Source organism: Pseudoliparis swirei, chromosome 12 (assembly GCF_029220125.1).
Source record: "Pseudoliparis swirei isolate HS2019 ecotype Mariana Trench chromosome 12, NWPU_hadal_v1, whole genome shotgun sequence".
NCBI classification, from domain to species: Eukaryota; Metazoa; Chordata; class Actinopteri; order Perciformes; family Liparidae; genus Pseudoliparis; species Pseudoliparis swirei.
The window spans coordinates 19,030,902-19,050,877 of NC_079399.1; the positions used below are offsets into that span (position 1 = coordinate 19,030,902).

A 19,976-nucleotide genomic window follows, 5' to 3' on the forward strand; every position below is an offset into this window, starting at 1 on the left:
ACCATTTGGTGAACATTTTAATCAAGCCAGTACTTGTTGGTTTGTGATGAAATACCTGCTGAACTAATGACTCGTCACTTTGTGTTTAGTGTTGGCTAGCATGCTAGCATCGGGGGAAATTATAAACCGTATACCTGCTACACGTCTGCTCGATAGCATTTGTCATTGTGAGTGTATTAGCACTATAACGTTGGCATGTAGCGCCAACTACAACCTGACATACTGCAGGTGAAATATTAATGCGGATGAACTGGATATATATATATAGCTGTGGAAATGTCGTCCAAAACTTGCCACAAGACATTAAATAGTTTAATGATTTGTTCCAAATAAAACATTTGAATACACATGAGCAGCGCTGCGGTTTTATAGGTCAAGTCAATTGTGTACTTTCTGACGAATTTGAATGTGTTGCTTGAAGATTTACATGTGCTCCTTTATAAGGGCCTGGATGTAAATATGACCCGCCGCCTCTCAAAGTTACAGTTAACTGTAAAGATGCAGAAAGCCAGTTGCAGTCTTCAATGCCCTGCTTAATTTGCATAAATGGGTCACGAGGCCACTCTGCTTTGCATAGTGGGAATATTTCCTGTTTCCCTCAGAACAGGTTTGTGCTGTGGCCGAGGGATAAGCAGACCTGAGAGAAGGTAGGTGGGGTGTTCTGCTTTATTCTCTACATGCAACTGTGTGCGGAAAACACACTGAAAACTTGTTCAGGTTTTTGTGAAGGAGACACACTCGGCATACCTTTTTAGATCCATGATTCTGACCTTTGTACCAGTTTCCACTCAAACGCACCTCTGACGGTAAACGCAGTGTGTCGCACCTATTCCGAGAGGAACAGACAGGAATGTGTAATGCTCCTCTTGAAAACTGTTTACACTTGATCGTTCTCAGTCACTTTTCTATCCCCTATTTACTCTGTAAGATGTGAATTTTTAATCGTGACCTTTTTTTTTAAACTTCTTGGTCGCGACTTTAAAAGTGAACTTTGAGTCTTTCAGTTGAAACTACACGCTGTGCACATGTAAGGTACTGTCTCTTTAAGTTGGCGAGCTCTATTGCATTCCTTAAATGTTTTCATTTTCAACTTCACCAGAGGCAACGGACACTTTTTCCTCAGTGACGAGATGGACTCTTTTAAAGGTAAGACGATACACCTCATCAGATAGCAGCCAATCAAAGAGTCTTTCCGAGTGAACCCTTTTTTTCTATTGGCTCCCGTTGTCAGGGCCCTGCCCGCACCAGAGGGCTCCTGTTGAGACGGATGAAAGCATGACATCCTCCAGTCTGGACTTGGCCTGGCCTCCCGCTTGCAAACAGTGTAGTTGCCATTCAGAGACCAGCCCGCAGAAGCACAGCTATGGTCAAGCCAGTGGGACAGCGTACAACGACAACCAGTGGAGACACCCTGGGGGCCAGCACCAGCAGGATCCCAGAGCAGCCTCTCGCGGTGCCCCCCAACCTTGTTCTGTCACATCTTCCTGTCCGGAACAGACAAACAGCCTCCTCCCTGCAGGTGGTTGGCCTCATGGTCTCAGAGAGCAGTCCCTGGGGGACCACAGCAGGGGCATCGCTGGCCCTTCAGACTGGCCCCATGGTCTCTCTGTGCAGGAGGCATTGGAGCCTCCTTACTCACTCAAGTCTGAAATTAACTGCACCCACAATATCCCACCACAATACCCAGCAGCCTGCATGAATGGTCAGTGTGATTGAAATATTATGTGTCTTTTGTTTAGGCACATCATATCCTTGTATGTTTTTATTTGTATTTTTCTAAAATCACCGACTTGGTGTGCAAAGGCCTTCACTGTCAGTGTTGGAAAATGGAAATGTTTCGCGTTTGACAATTTTTTATTTTTTATTGTGTAAACAGAGCACATAAATAATAATATTTGAATCCAAGATTGTACGGTGTGGTTCGTGCCTGACATGTCTGCTAATATTTCATTTTTATTTCCGAATTTATTAGCAATGGGCCAATATCTAAATTAATTATAGGGTCAAATTACACAAGACAGATTTTCTGAAGGTGAAGGGAATTTTGATGATGGTATTCAAATTGGTTAAAAAATTATGTTTCACGTCTGGGGATTATTCACAATTATAACATATTGTTTTTTGTCAAAACACATTGCTGATAATTGTTTTAAATGTAATTTTCCTGATGTTCCTCTCCAACCGACATTCCCTTTGACGATTACCCACAATAGTCCACGTCCTCTTAATACACAGGTCCCGTACGTCTGTGATGGATTTTGTTAGAAAAGATGCCTCCCCGCCTCTGTTTCTGCGGAGTCTGCATGACCTCATTCCTGCTGAATTTGAAACTCTGAAGCAGTTGTATTTATTGAAATGTTGTAATGTCTGCTTCTCCTCCTTATCTCTCTGCAGGCCCCAATCCAATCCAGGGGGGTCGTGTCCGACAGTGTGCATGCTGCCCTCCAGCAAATATGCCACGTCACAATGATGATTATCATTATCATTTTAAGCGCGACTACCCAGGGGATACACGCGAGGAGCCTCACCGCTACCAACAGTCACGGTACGACCGGACGATTCCTGTCCCATTGGTCAAAGATATTCAGACATTTTAAACACTTTTATTTGACACAAACGTCATGCATGAATCTCATCTTTTTTGATTATAATCCTTCCACAGGAATCCCCCCCACGGTAGGCTGCAACCTAAATATACTCCAAATTCCCACTACGGCTCTACTGAGCGCGTAGGCCCTCCTCGAGAAGTGATGCACGAGGTGGACGTGTACCGCTCCCTGCAGGCCGGTCCGGGGCCGGCCACGAAGGAGATCCGGAGGGTAATCAGCCTGTCTGAGGAGTACAGTGAGTCGCGTCGGTGTCCCTGCATGCACCTGTTCTCTTGGTTTTAGGAAGTGGAATTGGATTGGTGAAGAGTATCACTGACTTTTTCTTTGTCAGGGAATGTTTTCATCACGTATTCAGTGGACACGGCCGAAGAAATCCTTCCTTTCACCAAATTTCTGACTGATCAGGGGTTCAACCCAGCAGTAAGTCATGTCTTCATCACCTTTTATGCCTCTCGGTAACTTTCCGAACAAACACTCACAATGAACGCGCCTGTCCTGCTGACAGATCGACATCTTTGACAATCCGATCCGAAGGATGGGCATCAACAAATGGATGGACAGCTTTTTGAATGACGTAAGTCGAGCCACCGAGTCTGAATCCAAATTGTGTCACGGATCGTCTTCTACAAACGGCCGACGGTGTGCTGTCACTTCACAGAAATCGGTCCTCATCATCGTGGTCATCAGCCCCAAGTACAGGGAGGACGTGGAGGGAGATGGAGACGAAGAGCACGGCCTGCACACCAAGTATATTCACAATCAGGTGAGGCTCACGCAGCTGTCAACAACTGAGGGCCGTGGGATACATCAGTGTTTGTGTGTGTGCGTGTGCGTGAGCGTGTGTGATCTTACGCTTGACCCATAGTGTAAATGCAGCCGTTCACGCTTTAAAAAAACAAAAGGGGATTTTTTTTGACCTCATAGTTAATTGACTAACTTTTATATTCAATGCTTAACTCCTAACCCGGCCTGATAATCGTGTGTTCCTGTCAGATCCAACATGAGTTCATCCAACAAGGCTGCCTGAACTTCAGACTGGTACCCGTGTTGTTTCCTAATGCATTCAAGGCAAGTGACGAAAACATACAGATCATAATAGGTCGCTCCCTTAAAGTCTAGGAATTGTCGCAGTGCAGAATTATTAATGTAGGAAGAACATTAAAAACGCTGATGTCTGTCCATCTGTGTTTGCAGAGACACGTTCCCACCTGGCTCCAGAGCACCAGGATCTACCACTGGCCCCGGGACACCCAGGACCTGCTGCTGCGCCTGCTCAGGGAGGAGCGCTACATCATCCCACAGCGGGGGCCGGACATCATCCTCACCGTTCGGCCCCTCTGAGAACATCTCATAAAAGGACAGACGCGCACACACACACAAAAGTACATTGTTCATTGCGCCGGAGCTTTGAGGAGCTGCTTGTTGTGTGTTTTCATTTTGGATTTTGTTTCAAATCCCACTTTTATACTCTGAATACCGATCAATCGGGTTTCGCATTTTTAACATATCACTTTACAAAAGTTCCCTATTTATTTCCAACAAGACTCTGTGGGTTTGTCACTCATGCATCCGTACAGCTTGAAGGAGACATCTTGAATTACAGCGGCCATGCTCAAAGACAAATCTGTCTCAAAATGAAAAATGAAAAGCAGGAAAAAAAACATTCTGTAATATTTTTTTGTTGAAATTCTTAAATCCCGACGGCAATTAGTTAAATTAAAATCCTCCGACAAGAAATCCTGAAAAACAACTCTCGCCAGATCTCACGTCTTTTGGAGCTCGTTCGCTGCATTCGTTGAAAAAGAGTGAGCAACATTCCCAACAACCCTTTCGTTTTGCAAGGCCACTTTAAAATGTCATTTCAAAATCATCATTACAAGCTTATCGATTGAATGATCTTCTTTGTGTTTTATTGTTTTATTATTTGAGCAGAATAATGCAGAATATAGTATAACAATATGATTTACCATTATTTATATTTGTTTAAAATGTTTTTTTTCTTGTTCAAGAAATCAGAATAAACACTGTAAAAAGCCTCTTATTATTCCAGCGGCATACTACTCTTGTATTTCTTAAACCTCCATCTCTCACCAGAAGGGGGCAGCATATGCCAAATAATAACTCCCTGCCATGGTTACCACTGCATAGACACTTCCAACCAACATCCCATTAGGTTATTGACATTCTGTTTTCATGTTACTTTGAAATAAATACCTTTTTGTTTTAACTAGCTGGTGAGCAAATTATTGATTTATTTCCATGAAGGAGTTCTCGAGGATCACAAGAGCCACATCGTAAGAAAGCACATGTTGACAGGGAAAACAAAGTATTACAACCGAAACATAACTTCACCGGAGTGGTTATGGTATAATTGTGCCTCATATCAGCGCCCGCAGGAGGGTGCCGTCTGTAAACACCAGTGCTGTCGGCAAAGATAAATCCTTTGTTTGTCATTGTTCCAGGACTTGCGCGCCACTTCGGTCGGCCTTATCTGTTGAGTCCAAAGCAACCAGATGCAGATACCCCCCCCCCCCCCTCGTAAAAATACTCCCAACATAATTTTGAGTGGGACATGCTGACACAGGCACTGGGGCGTATCAATCCCGTCTCTGTCGCTGCAGTGAGAGTATGGACTCCATCGGGTGTCAGACCCAAAACAGCAACCCTGGTTGAAGGAGGTCAAAAGGTCATTGAGGTTACCATCTCCCTGCGGTGTACGGCCACCGTCATCACACGACCGAAGTTCCACGGTTTGACCACATTGTTCGACATCTGAGTCGTTGGATCTGCCATCTGGGCAAAGATTGCACAGCCGAACTCCAAAAGTGGTCCAAGTAGTGGGCCTTGTTGTTTCTGGAGGGTGGACTCGATAAACCATTTGTTAGCAACTGCCTTTTTTTAAGATGTTCAAGAAGCTTCAAAATTCCAGAGTGAGACGTTTATGTTGAAGCATTTCTATCGCAGAACAAAACATTGACCTCTCTGAAGCGTGTGTTAACCACACACCTTACTTGAAGGCCTTTAACCAAAAACTCATTCCCGCCATTGACTCTCTTCTGTAGCCAGTCTCAAGAGGCCATTGGAGGAACTGCAGTTTTTTGGCTTCATTTCGCCGCTTGTGTGCGTTATGGTTAGAAGTTCATGGCGAAAGTAAGTAAGTGGACCTTGAGTTTAGAATGTGTTTGTTTTGTTTTTTTCTCAAAATACTCCGTCAGAGTAGCTGGACATTAATCGTTTGTAGGGTCAGATCTCTGCTCCTTTGAGTAATTACTTTACTACAAGGAACAGATGGGTTTTCATGATGGAAGTGAGCATAACATATCACTTTCAGCCCCTCAAATTGAGGACATCCACAGTAAAGATGTATGCGCTCAGTGACCCGTAAAGCACTTTAGACCAGACACTGCATTAAATACGGCATACACAATAAGTCTGGGTTAGTTTTGATGCGCCCGTAGACCTCGGGTGTGCTTGCCGGCTAACGTAAGCAGATGCCTGCTGATGGGCTCATTAAGAGGGTTAGGCTCTCGCTCAAGGTCAGCACACACTCAGGCAGACAGAGGTTTCCCCCATCCATCTTGATGAAATAAAATGCTAACGAGACATTTTTCATCCCCAACTGCGATGTCCAACCGTATCCAACAAGCTGTTTGGAGAGGGGGTATGGCTCCTTCAGTGGAGAGCCGAGACGCTGCCGCTCCGTCGTGTCCGGGGGCCATTACAGGAATACTGAGCAGAGCGGAGATGTGTGGGAGGCACCAACGGGTGGTGGGGAGAAAGAAAACAAAGTGGGCTTTGGAGATTCTGAAAGGTTGGGGAGAAGAAGCTCAAAGACGTGACTCACAAAGCCTTCAGTTAAAGTCTGACTTTAACCCGAGAGACCCACATAGACTATGTCTATTTGTAAAAGGGGGACGGGGGATGTGAGGAGGAGATGGCAGCTCAAAAGTTCATGCCACACAGTGCGGGTGCATCATCTGAAAGCTGGAGGTCTCTCAAGCCATCAATCCAGAATAAACATTGTGTTTATGTATAATATAAGGGCTAATACACATTATAATGTATCTAGATGATGGACATTCCCATGCTCTATTGTTGCAGGAATTTGTTTTGGGTTGATACCATTTGTTACACAGATTTGGTGTGGAATTGTATGGTCAGAAAGGCCTCTAGAGACACCCCAAGAACACCAAGACCTGCTGTGATTTTGGCATTACATTTGGAAGATTTCTGCAAGAATGTTATTTTTGTATCAATCGTATGGCGAGTGCTTCCGTTCCCCTTTACTGTCCTGGGACTCTAGTTTGTTGTTGTAGAGTCACGAGCCCGACATTTTCCCAGAGGTCACATCAGGTCATTTTATTCAACGACGTCCATGTTGCACAAAATGTTCTCACGACATTAAAAACGCATCGCACACGAGTACACTGCATTCAACGGTGGCCACCACCCTGAAGAGGAGATACAGGATAAGACTGTGTGAAATATTCATGCTTGTGCTGTCCATAGAAGCTGCTTTCATTAGAAATCACTAAAGCACTCGTTAATAATAAATATAAATGATAAAATCATTGCATGGGTTAGTCTGTGGTGGCGATGGAGATGATCATCTCACTGTATTTGATGGTACTTGAAACCTTTTTGTATCAAATGTAAACTCAGTGTATCTGTGGTGCTAAAGTAAACCAATTGCTCTTGATGGAAACATTTTGAATAGGCCTAAAATATTTCTCTATAATTGTTAATATTTCCTTGTGAGATATCCTTTTTGTTAAATGTATTCTAGGATAGGTTGCACAAACACATCAGCCAATGAGATACGCGCTGCTCACCAATGGGGAAATTATGCTTTCCAGCTTCTTGATCTGATCTGATCCGAGTTGTTGCTGCTGTGGTGGCAAATGAGGTAACGTGTCATCAAGCTTTACGTGAAGTCCCATAATGCTGTTTCCTGTTTTCCCCCCTGGAAGCGCATTTAGTTACAAAATAAAGGTCCGCCAATGGCATCGGTTTGAACCTGGCTTGCAGAAGCATTGCTTGACTTTCACTTAAGTGTACTTTCATTGTTGAACATAACGCCATCAGACATTTCCATTTTTTCATTTCATTATTGATGAAAAAGCACTTTCCCACCAGGCGTGTAGTGCAATCTAAGGAGTTAGGCAAAGTATCATATTACACACATAGGGAGTTAGGCCTGAGCCTAAGCTTCCTGTGCAGGTTTAAATTGATAGATAGCATAACGAACAGATCAATAACTAGGCTTTCAGGGTGGTTTAATGGGCGCTGAGGGGAGGGTCTGACTGGCTCAGACTCTATTTTTGTGTGATTGTGCTCATGTAAACATGCATGTGGTGCTCTTTGTTTTCATACTTTGGCACTTCATGTTTTGTTGCTTTCATCTCCAGTGAATATTTGCACATTCCTTGGTCACTATTTTTGCACATTATGTCCTCCAACCTTTAAATAAAAATAGATGTATATTTTAAATTGTTTTTTGTGGATTTATTTTTTTAGAAATATGAGTGTTGACTTGTAATACTTGTTTTGTTTTTCCTCTTTTATCTTACTGTTTATTGTGACCGTTCGCCGCCAAACCGTCAATGCAAGTTCCTTTTGTATGCGAGCCGTGAGAACCTACAGCCTGTTTGTGACTGAATGAATATGTACGCTTCATTGTTCAGATTTGTATGCTCTTATTTTGAAATAAAAACACATAATTCCGGATATTACGGTTAAATTCGCGTCGTTTTTGACTTGCACTGTTCGTAGCGGACCGCTGCTCGATGACAACACCACGAAATACAACCTGTTTATTCCGCCCTAGTGTTTAGTAAAAGGGTCGACGATTATAGATGGCCTGCTTTGCTGGTGAAACAAATGTCAGTGCACTGAAGTCAGGCTAAGGTAGCCGACCAAATCACAGTCTTTATGTGCTGGCCATAAACAGCGGACCATACGCGGAAGTATTTCCAAAATAAAACCGTCGTTTTTTTTACCCTGTGTCCCTTTAGAATTTCTACGCTTTTATTCTGAAAAAACGCGGTCGGAAGTGCTGTCCTTGTGCTTTCCAGCCGGCTTACCTCCCCTCATACGTCGGCTAGCGTGGGCTAGCCTGTTATGGAAGCAGAGGGAGCTCATCTGAGGGGTTGTCTGATACAGCGGGACTTGCTGGGACTAGCTAGTTCTGAGGCGTGATTTGGGCAGATAACGCCACATACCGGAAGCCCGGGGAACGTCTTCCTGGCTGAGAAACAAAGACACCCCAGAAAGAGAGAAAGCTAAAAAATACGGAATGGCCACAATTACAAGTACAGCATGGACCTGACAACTGCGGAGCGTCCAGTGATTCCTCGCAGTGGCTGAAACCTCAGACGTCGGCACCTCGGGGCGCGCTGGAGCCGCGGGGAATCTTTGTTCACGTCTTTTTTTCATGGGACACAACCGGGTTTCCCCTCCGCTTTTTGTCCACGTCCCTACCGCCGTGACAGCGCTCCACTCGGCTGGCTTCGCCTGGCCGCAGAGGCTCCCGCGTTGCATGGACTCTTAACGGTAGTTGTTGGGGCTCTTCTGGCGGACGCTGCAGTCATGTTCGCCGTGCGTATCGTCACCGCGGACTTTTATCTGGCGGCTCCCATTAAGGACCTGGACGTCTGCTACTCTGAATTCAGGGAGAGCGGCGTGAAGAAAGTGCCGGTTGTCCGGATATTTGGAGCAACACCTGCAGGTGAGCCACCTCTCGTGTATGTTTCTTGTGTTTTTTTTTTTTTGTACTTCATTATTTAAATGAGGCTAATGGGGTATGCTTCTTGCAGCACGCGGCATGTTAAACGTGCTGCTGTTTGGACGCGCGCACTTGCACACACACACGCGCGCGTATTGTTTATAGAGGAAACCTAACGGGTCTCTTATGCAGAATGTCAACAGGAAGATGATGTCGGGTGTTGACACATTGTTCTAACGCGGTTTGCGCCGCTGTTGCTTTGCATACGGGTCTGCCCGCAGCGGTGGGAATCCTTCCTCTGCTGCTCCCTCCTCCTCTTCCTCCTCCTCACACGGCTCTGCTTTGTTTTCGCTCCATCGTGGCATGGTGGTGGAGGCGGGAGGACACAGCTCTGGTCTGTGAGGGCTCGATTTGTGTCCCTCCCTGCCACATGTGGCGTTCAGGGACAGTTCGTGCATACCACTCTTTTTATGTTGGTTCTATTGTGTTTACAGCAACCTGTGGAGTGCGGACAGTCTAGACTGCATCGTGCTGCCTACTCTCTGAGCTTTATTTTATTATTTTAAGTAAAAACGACCACGATAGCGAAACTTTGCCGTGTGAGATGCACATTAGGGGGGAAGGGGGTTCTATAACAACAGACCCGGCGTCAGTTGTGTGCTACGGAATGAAAGGGCATCATGACGGCACAGTGATATGCAGTATGTAAGGATGAGGTACATGGGAGCAGATTACTTCACTGTGTGACAATGAATGTGCAATGCATGTTAACAGATTGGTGTTGTTCTTTGAGATCTGGGACATGCCCTGCTCTCTAATAAACCCATTACAGCCGGGTACTTTAATCCCTGCAGCGCTAAACAATAGAATCATTTCCTGCACAATGGCAGGGCATTCAAACAAAGCCAAATCCCCCTGCGACTGCCGTGCCCTCACCTCAACCCTCTTTGCCAGGTGAAAAGACCCCATTGCAGAACAATGACTGTGTGTATTTGAATGTTTTTATATTTTTGCCAGTCCCCCAGTGGTGGTTAGTGGATGGAAGTCGAACTCGTCCCCCTTCCATGGCTGTGACGGCGCTCCTCCCCGGGGCCACCCGGAGCAGCGTCCAACAGGGTGGAGCTCAGTGAGGCTTAAATGATTTGGAGCAGAAAAGTGAAGGGGACTGTGGGCTGGGTGTCAGGTCTAATTTGGCTCTGTCATAAACCTGCACGTTCGCATGCGGTTGTTCGGATATGAGGTGGCTGCACACACACACACACACACACACACACAGATACACACAGATACACACATACACATTGCAGCAGAGGCAGACAGGGTATCTCGTCAGTGAATAAATTTTCAGGAGCAGTTCAACGCTGATTCAAGCACAATAAAGCCAGTGAACACGGCGTTGCGTTCAAGGTTCCAGAGTGTAGAGATCCGGTGTACCTGTACTGATTACCGTAAGTCTATTTGGCCAGTCGGTCACTTCATAATATAGTCGATCCCTGAATCCGTGGTCATCTTCAAGCAAATGGCAAAGTTTGTGAAGAACTTAAAACCATGAAAACTATTTGAAAATGTCGCTTTGGGAAATTGTGTTGGGAACTTCAAACCCAAGTATCAATGCAATTTCAAAAAATATAAAGGACATTACATGACTATTGTGATTAACTGTCTGCCTATCAAAGAGTTGATTTTAATATCAAAATGATTTCAGCCTGAGTTTACATTTAAATGAAGATGCGTCTCATAATTACCTTTGCATTGAAAATGCGGAAGGTTATGTTTTGACCGCCGTGTATTTATTTATTTATTTGTATGCGTGTTACTCGCATAACACAAAAAGTATTAAACCGAATCGCATGAAATTTGGTGGGATGATTGGTTATTATCCGGGGACCATTTGATTAGATTTTGGGATCGATCAGGTCAAAGGTCAAGGTCATGAAACGGTCAAAATCTTCTTTTTACCATTTCTATCCAATTGGCATGCAACTAATGCCAAAATGTTCATAATTCAATGCCCAATCTTGTGATATGCAAAGGTATGCGCTCTACCGAGTGCCCGTTCTAGTTGTACTTGTTTTGACTTCTGGTCCTGGTGACTTTGCATTTAGGGATGCTGGTTGCCCGTTGTCCCAATAGTTTATCCAATAACCATCTCCACCGTCTGACATCAACAGTGTCCCTACCCAAAAATGTCACTTCATCGATATCATATTCATTTGATTTTAGCAACCGTAACCCAGCTTTTTCGTCCTCATTAAATCTGCCATTTCCCTTGCTTCCTGCCCAAAGTTGAATACACAAAAACGCTCCAGGGCCTCGACAGATACTGACGCCACCGCACAATTCTAGCAGGTCCAGAGATGATTGGGATGATGCATAGTGTGCCCTTTTAATAATAATGAGCGAACGTGCTCGATACCAGCACGAGTATGTACACAAACGCAGTTGGTATTGTTTCATTGGTATAAATAGTGTCTGTAACAGTGTGTGCGCTCCTTGCAGGTCCGCGCAGTTTTGACTCTGCTCTTGCTCAGCTCACGTATCACTCGTGGCGAGCCGGAGTCCCGAGTTAGCTCCGCGTTTCCAGAAATAAAATTGCATCACCATCTGGAACACATTGAGGCAGAGAGGCATACTTTTTTCTTTTTTTCTCACTCTTTGGAGCCGAGGAACAGACCACGCCCACTCAAAAGGAGCTACTTCGCAATATTTGCCGTTCGCCCCCCACAGTGATTTCCATTGTCTGCCCAGAGGGCTGGAACTCTCGAGCAGCTCCGCTCAATGTGCGTCTGCTCTTATCTCGTCACTGCCTTCACCCCGGTCGGCGGCGCATCTGTGCCATGTGGCTCTGGCTGCAACCCCAGGCCTCCTCGTGCCTGTCCTTCCATGACCCAAGCCATGCAGACTCCCACCAATCAGCCCTGTGTAATTCAATGCCACGCTTCCTGCTTCTCCCCCTCTCCTCTCTTTGTTAGCATTCAGTGGCTGGCCTTGCCTGTGCTGCACACATACTGTACATGCATCCATCTCTGCAATAAGAGGAGGTGGGGCGGAGATTCCCTTTGTTGTGAAAATCCCCCCCGTGATCGGCATCTAATAACTGACTGTATTTGTGGTGGGGAAAAATCCCTCAAGGACATAAACTTTAAGACTTTTTTTTCTCTGTTGCTCTCGAGGCGGCTGCAACCTTTTTTTTTAGGTTTTGACGCCATTAAACTCCACCCGCTGATCCCGACAAGCGTGGCCCCCGGATGCACTGACAGTTTACCTCTGGGAAGACAGAGGCAGCAGGAGCTGCACCAATTTTGGTTCCATTGCTCGGACATGTGCACTTGAGTGTTTATGGACGCAGGGAGGGAGAGAGGGAGGAAGTGCATGACCAATTGACCTGAATGAGAGGGGGGCGGGCATGAAGCGTATGGAGGAGTTAAACCCAAGGGGCCTCTTTCTCTCACCCAGTCCCCGGGTTGAGCTCTCTCCAGGGGAGCCCTTAATGCCATCTGAAGGAATTCCTCCCGGATCCATTAATAGGATAATAGACAGATTCAAAAGGACTCTGTATCTCATTAGACAGAAAGTCATTGTCCCCACCTTGTTTACTCTCCTCTCTCTCCCAGCTACTCCGACTGTTTCCACTGGGATTGAGTGAGATGCCGATTTATTGATATGGTGGCACTGGATTTGCTTTTTGTTTATGCAACATGTGGGTTTACCAGACTGAGGCGGAGCCGTGCTGGCGATAGCTGCTGCACGCTAATCCTCATCCTCTGGTTTTGCCCACAGATAGAAGCTTGGCTTTTTTAGAAGTGAAATTGGAGGAAGGGATGTGCGACAGGATTTTGGCATTACTGGCTCTGAGGCTTCCGTTATCACACGATGTTGGTAGGGGACATGAAGGCAGGGGACACAGGAAGACGTGGTTGTACTGCTGTAGGCACAGGGATACTGACAGCTCCGTTTTACCTGGACTGAAAATGGGATAAAAAGAATACAGGACTTTATAAAGGGACGGTTCCATTGTTTGCATTTCACACAGAAATAAGATGCGTCTTATCTGACAATCAACCTTCATATATCGTCTTCACCCACTCAGTTTCTGATATTATTGGCTCCAGGGAATCCTGGAATTAGTCATCGCTGCGAGTTTGTCAGTTGACTCCAGTGGTGTCGCAGTCCGTAGACAGCCAGCACACCTCGCACCTCTTGGGTACCTGCCGCGCTGGCAACATTACTGTTTCCGTCACTTCTGGTTTCAGAGCGGCCTGTACAGAGACAGTCATAGCAGCCACAGCGAAGAGCTTTAAGAACCCCCCCCCCCCCTTACCCCTCCTTCAAGCAGGCCTGTGTGAAATGTAAGTGGCAGGAGGCTTTGTCTCTCTCTGAATACCTTGATGCCACAGGTGCAGTTCAGCCTAATGCTGCTTCACACCAAAAGGGTATAACAATAGAGTCCATGCAAAGCCAATGCACCGATGCGAATAAAGCGAATTTCGGCCGGGCGGAGCAAATGGTGCGAATAGTATGAATGACGCAAATAGTGCAAAGCAAAACATTTGCCCGAGTCATCCAGACGTGTGTGTGACTACGGATGATGCTATGAACACGAGGGTGTTTCATGTTCCGACGTTTGAGGAATTTTGACAAGTAAAAAGCCGAAATCGGGGTTATGTCTTCCATGGTGGATGGCGGAAATGATAACCGTCTGCATATAGAAAAGCCACACCCCCTGAAAGTGTTTTTATCTTGTTGTGCTCATGAAGGTACCCTAATGGTAATGGTCCGTACCAATACAAGTCTCAGGTTCGATACCAGCCAAGGGCCTTACCCCGCTCTTATCTACCTTTTTGTTTCCGCTTATCCTCTGGCAACAAACCACCACATCGGTTGCCAACAGAAAGCCTTTGAATGTGACACTGTCACGGCGGGAAGCATTTGATTGCAGAAGGAACTTTCCAAAAGCCCAACCGCCTTTTTTATGCAAGGCTTCCATTCGGATCGGTAAACATTCACCCTCAATTATGATGCTATGCAATTTTATTTCAACCTCGGCAGGTGGATCGCCAACGACAAGTCGGTGACCCTCGTCCTGGTCGCTTCGTGCCATATAACCTCTTCCGTTCCTTGACGTCTACTAGAGCAGACCAGGATATTGCAGCCGCTACCTGGTGGATGGCGAGATTTCCTTTTGTCTTGAAGGAGCTGTGAGTTCACAGCGGCTGCCTCGGTGTCCTTGCTGCTGCAGTCGGTATGATTGATGGCTGTAATGGCTCCCTCAGGCTCCTCTGGGTATCCAAAGGCGTGACACTGCAGCAGTCCTCGCCCCCCCAATGCATTTCCTGTCGCTGTCATGTTTGACGACCCTCACCATAACTATTGGGTTAGTCTTTTCCCACTTTTTCTTCTGCGATGCTGCATGGACTATCCTCGGAACCGGTGCGTCCCTTCAGCTGCCACGGTGCAGAGACTCGAACTCCGTTCACCGGGCCGACCGGGCTTTTGAGCTTGTGGTGCTCTCCGCTTACACGCCACACGGCCGGCCCACTGTTTTATTTTAAGAAACGCAGCTTGGCTTTGCTAAAGAGAGAGACTTGGTGCAGAGAACTGTTGGCTGGACTGTGGGTGTCAGATTCATTACCGTCACCAGACTATGGCATTGTTATTGAGTTATAAGTAGCTATGCGCGCGCACACACACACACACACACACACAGTACCATATATCGTTTGTTCTTTTTCAGTCCAGTGTGAGCCCTCCATCAGTGTGATTGGAAATAAGGGGGAGGGGAGGTTGGTGGCGGATTGACACGGTTTTGAGTTATCGATGGGATATGCAGGAAGATTACAAAAATAGCAAATACAACATTTAGAGATTTCCAGATCATGTTTTTCTTTGGTCTCCGATACCAATTGCAGATCCTAGATGAGCCATCATTTTAGTGATAACATTTGCATCAAATCTAATTACAATAGTCTTTTTGACTTGTGCCATCAGGGAACAAAGAAGTGGCCTGGACGCGAGAGATAGGCACGCACAAACCGGCAGCGATACAAGAACAACTGGACCGCACAACAGTAATGTTGTTCCTATACTCTACAAAGCAAAATAATAATGACGAACACGAACAAGGAAAAGAGGAGATCCAAACAATCCGACCCGTGTGGATCAACTCCAGCCTGTTGAACTGCTGCAGTAACAGTGTCTGCACGCCGGTGAGGAGAAATTGAGTTGCTTCTTTTTTAGGACCAAAGAGCCAGGCGATTAAAAGGCAGTGCCTTGTGTTTGGGTCATGACCGGGTGAGACTTTTGGAGCCTTGGAGTTGCTGCTTCTTGTAGCTGTGTGCCAGGTGGCGTTGCCAATCAGGTGATATGATTTAGTTCATCGCCATGGAGGGATGAGGAGGGAGGCGAGGGGAGGCTGTATTAAATAAATAAAAAGCCAGTGTTTGATGTGAAGTGCCTGCTAGAGATTTGCCCTCCATTCTGGCAGCAGCACCCCCCCCCCCCCCCCCCCCCCCCACACACACACACACACTATGAATCAGGCTCCTGCAATGTGATTCTGTGTGGTCTGAAGAAGGAGGGGCCCGCATTGGCACGTGGTGCTGGGTCATTTCAGGTCCCTTTCCCGCTCCGTGTCGGGTCTCCTCCCCTCTCCTCCTGCGCCATTGTCCCCACAGGGAGGAGGAGGAGGAAGAGGAGCCCCCCCCCCCCCAACACACACATACTTTGTCCGCCGATCCGGCGAGGGAGGGAGGCTTCCTACTCTGCCTTCCCCCCAGGGCCACTAGCAGTGCTGCAGGAGAACCCTGCAGTGTTTCAAAGCAGATTAAGACTTTGTTTAAAAAGAATGAAAGGGTTTGGCAGGCCGAGGAAAGCTTGAATTCACTGCTGCAGGGAACCTGCCATGTTGTGCCATTCAGCATGGATGTTAATGAGGCCCGTGCGTGTTGAGTGCACACAAAGACAAACAAAGTGATTACGTTTTCATCTGTGGCATTGGGTATATCTTCAAATTATGGTGGAGTAGCTCTGCTTCCTGTTGTTATTATAGGAATGCACTAATGCTCCAGCACACAAGCTTTCTGTTTAATGCATTGTTGCGTAATAATTGGATCCATAGGATTCTTGCCTCTGCGTGTAAAGTCTTGCCATTTTGCTTTTGACACCCATGAAACCCGGCCTTCTGACCTTTTTGTAAAGCCAGAGATCAGACCGTAACAAACATGTTGGAGGACTTTGCATACTTGTGTCCCCATTCAGGGGCTGCAGCCTCCGAAGGCTGCGTCGGGACACGGCCTAAAGTACGTGAGACCGCTCCTCGCCGGAGGAGAGCTATCGACGTCCGCTGTTAGCAGCCATTGGGCAGCGCGGCCCTGCCTGTTGTTGGAGCTCATGGCTGACGGCAACGGGCGCTGCGTTGAGTTACGTTGCGCTGCGTCCAAGGTTATGTTTAGTGAACGTGAGTGTTCGGCGAAGGAAAGATGTAACGTTATCGTGATGTGTTCAAACGTAATCTTGTAAATCATAGTTGTTGTTTTTCTTTCTTTTTTATAGCCGCGATGATGTGCTCACTCAAGTTCTACGTTTGTTTGCTAACACATTGTTCACGCGGCAACAAACAATATGCATGAACGTGCAAAATAAACGAGATGGACTGGTGTTCAATACGCTCCATTACATTGGAGCGCGCAAAAGTACAGGTGTTCAAAACCCAATCCTGTATCTCATTGTGTTGTCTTTTGTGACCTCTGGCACCCGAAAGACAGCTGATGGAAACATCCACCATGTCGAATAATGACCACAGATTCTGGGACAAGGTTCAGCTGTTTTCGAAGGGCGACGTCAGCGCTGCGAGGGAGCAACTGGACTCGTTTCCAAAAACATTTTCGGGGCATGTTCCGGTCACCGGCGGCTACTCTACGAACGTGGAGCCCACACTGTCACTAACTGCACTCCCTGAAAGAAAAGGGGATCTGCGTCTTTAATGTCTCTGGTGACTCCTCGTGTCGGTCCCCTTTTGGTTGTCTTGTTTTTAACGTTTTGGTCCAGGGTCTCTCATTTATGACGGGGATTGTTAATAACATGATATACATCTGCTCGGGTCTCTTTATGAGCTCCGGGTTTCACGAGAACTTTCTTCACGCTTTCAGCCGCACAGCGTATTTGCTCAGAGTCCGATGCTTCACTTGGGCAAAGTCTACTTTTTCTTTTCAAAAGTTGCAGACCCTTCACTCTTTCTGTGTGCGGTTTATATTTTATTTGTATTCCTTTGATTCTGAGTGGGAACTGCAGCGGGAACCAACAGGCTTTCTTTTCCTTCTTCCTTTTTCTTTTTTTATCAATATTTAATTCGGTAGCAGCCTACAATCAGTTGTGAAGGCAGGCTTATTAAAAAGGGGAGAGTAGAGGGGGAGGGAGGGATATTCTGGAAGCCCGGCTCTAAAAATAGTGTGTTTGTGTGGGTGTGGGTGTGTCTGTGTGTGTGTGTGGCTGGTCTTGTTGTTGCAGCTATTTAACAGACTTCTTGAGAACGGTCTGATTAACGTCTCCAGTCGTCTTTATTTTAATGTTATTGACATTTTTGGGAGACATTTACCACATCTGACGTCAGTAAAAAAAAAAAAAACATTCTGTCTAGACATGCTCCGTCTCTCTTCTATTTCTTCCTCTCTATTTCTCTCTTTCTCTATCTCTCTGCAATCTGCTCCAGTCACAGCAATATCTCAGCTGCGTTTACAGCCATCAACCTGTGTCGGATTGAGAGCGGACGGTTTGGGGTGGGGTGGGGGGGGGGGGGGTGAAGAGGAAGAACGAGTGTGTGTGTGCGTGAGTGCGTGAGTGAGTGAGTCTCACTCGCCCCAATGCACCAGCCGAGCCGCCGTCTCCCGCTCCTTGTGATGTGCCGTGAATATCAAATTATGCCGGAGAGCTCAGAGAAGGAGAGCAAGCAGAGCTCGGAAGATCTCTCCTATGGCTCTGTGTCTCTTGCTCTGCTGTTCTGGTCCGCATCCTCCTCCTCCTCCTCTTCCTCCTGTCTGCATTCTTTTGTTATCCTCAAGGGTTTTCACTTCTTTTTTTTCCCTGAATCAAATCGGTGTTTCCTTTCATCTCACCTCGCCGTCCCTCCTCCTCATGTTGAGAGAGAGAGAAGTCTTTGACCCCACCCTGTTGACCACCACCCACCCCACCCCAACTTAAAGCCTCACACTTCCTCTAGGCCCCGCCTCTTCTTCTTATCTCAGAGAGCCACACACTCGCATGCCTGAACTTTAACATGGCAGCCGTCATTAGTTGGGGAAAATAGAGGGGGGGGGGGCATGTTGAGTGGACAGGTCCTTTTGTGAGGCTGGGGAAGTCCAGAGTTAATTGTTTTGTCTGCTGACCAAGGGGGAATTAGTTCTCTGAATTAGTTCTCTGCATTTAACCCATCCTTAGTTATTAAGGAGCAGTGGGCTGCGGTGAAGCGCCCGGGAAGCAACTGGGGGTTCAGTGCCTTGCTCAAGGACACTTCGACTTGCAACTAATGGGGAGAGCAGGGATCGAACCCACAACCTTGCGGTTGCAGGACGGCCCTCTTACCCCACTGAGCTACAGCCGTCCTCTCAAATATATATGTGTATATATGTATATGTATATATATAGGTACCACCAGTCCTTCCTTCCTGCTGCTGTCAGGCTGCACAACACAACGCTGGAGATCCTGGCAAACTCAGCACTTTACTTTATTTTCCCCCTGTATATTTAGTTTTTAGTATTTCGTTTTTTGTTTTATATTTATTTTCATTGATGCTCTGATGTGCACCGCTGCTGTGATTTTTGAAATTTCCCCACTGTGGGACGAATAAAGGAATATCATCATATCATATCATATATATATATATCATATATATGATATATATATCATAGATCAGGTTTTTTGGTGCCGATCACCGATCACTGAAATCAGTATCTGCCGATCCGATAATACCAATCACCGATCACGGTGTCGATTGAAGCATTCTATTTATTGTGTAGCATTATTGCCTAGGACTATGAGGAAATACATATATAAAGCACCTCAAACATTAAAGAAATTACTGATTTCTTTAAACATTTAGGACTTTTACTTTGAAAAATGTCCTAATTGATACATTAAAATTGATTGATTGCCAGTGTAGGGGATTTCAGATATGTATGGAACACATCTGCATCATTCATTTCCTGGAACTCTTGGGGAAATCTATATCCAGGACTTTTCTTAACATACAAAAGTCTGACTTATTTTTTATAAACTCTTCCTTGGTCCAGTAAAAATGTTTTAATGTTAGCATAATTTAAGCAGACAATCATATTCAATTGTATTATTTTTTCGTGGTTATTTATTGTTATAAAAAAAATGTAAACAACTATTAACAATTCTAACTTATTTGTTGATGAAGTCCTCCTCACACTCGCAGGCAGAGCTCAAGAAGCTCCATTCGGTTCCACACGCACACGCAACATCACGGCGACAATCAAAACATGACGTGGCAAATAGACCGAGTCACATAGGCTACGATGTTTTTGACATGTTCATTAAATTATTAGAGGAAATTCTGGGGGCATTTTCTGCCCCTCCTTGTAATATCAGAGGCAAAATTATATTTCTTAGGGGCAGTTTTGCACTT

General features: G+C 46.0%; 2 protein-coding genes across 2 annotated transcripts in view; both read left to right on the plus strand.

Annotated features, from left to right (window-relative positions):
- Nucleotides 1–42: 42 nt before the first annotated feature.
- LOC130202305 (E3 ubiquitin ligase TRAF3IP2-like) lies at nt 43–4,840 on the plus strand. The gene is made up of 10 exons (XM_056427752.1): nt 43–647; nt 1,100–1,146; nt 1,232–1,702; nt 2,395–2,545; nt 2,663–2,844; nt 2,941–3,029; nt 3,115–3,183; nt 3,268–3,372; nt 3,603–3,677; nt 3,804–4,840. The coding sequence occupies exons 1-10, from the start codon at nt 547–549 to the stop codon at nt 3,948–3,950; spliced, it is 1,437 nt and encodes a 478-aa protein (XP_056283727.1). The 5' UTR covers nt 43–546; the 3' UTR covers nt 3,951–4,840.
- A 3,926-nt stretch (nt 4,841–8,766) lies between these two features.
- The window catches only part of LOC130203040 (DNA polymerase zeta catalytic subunit-like), a gene marked incomplete at its 3' end in the record, with an annotated part of 48,282 nt that continues 37,072 nt past the window's right edge, over nt 8,767–19,976 (plus strand). The window contains exon 1 of the mRNA XM_056428935.1: nt 8,767–9,336. Coding sequence (XP_056284910.1) covers nt 9,198–9,336 — 139 coding nt within the window. The remainder of the gene's footprint in view (nt 9,337–19,976) is intronic.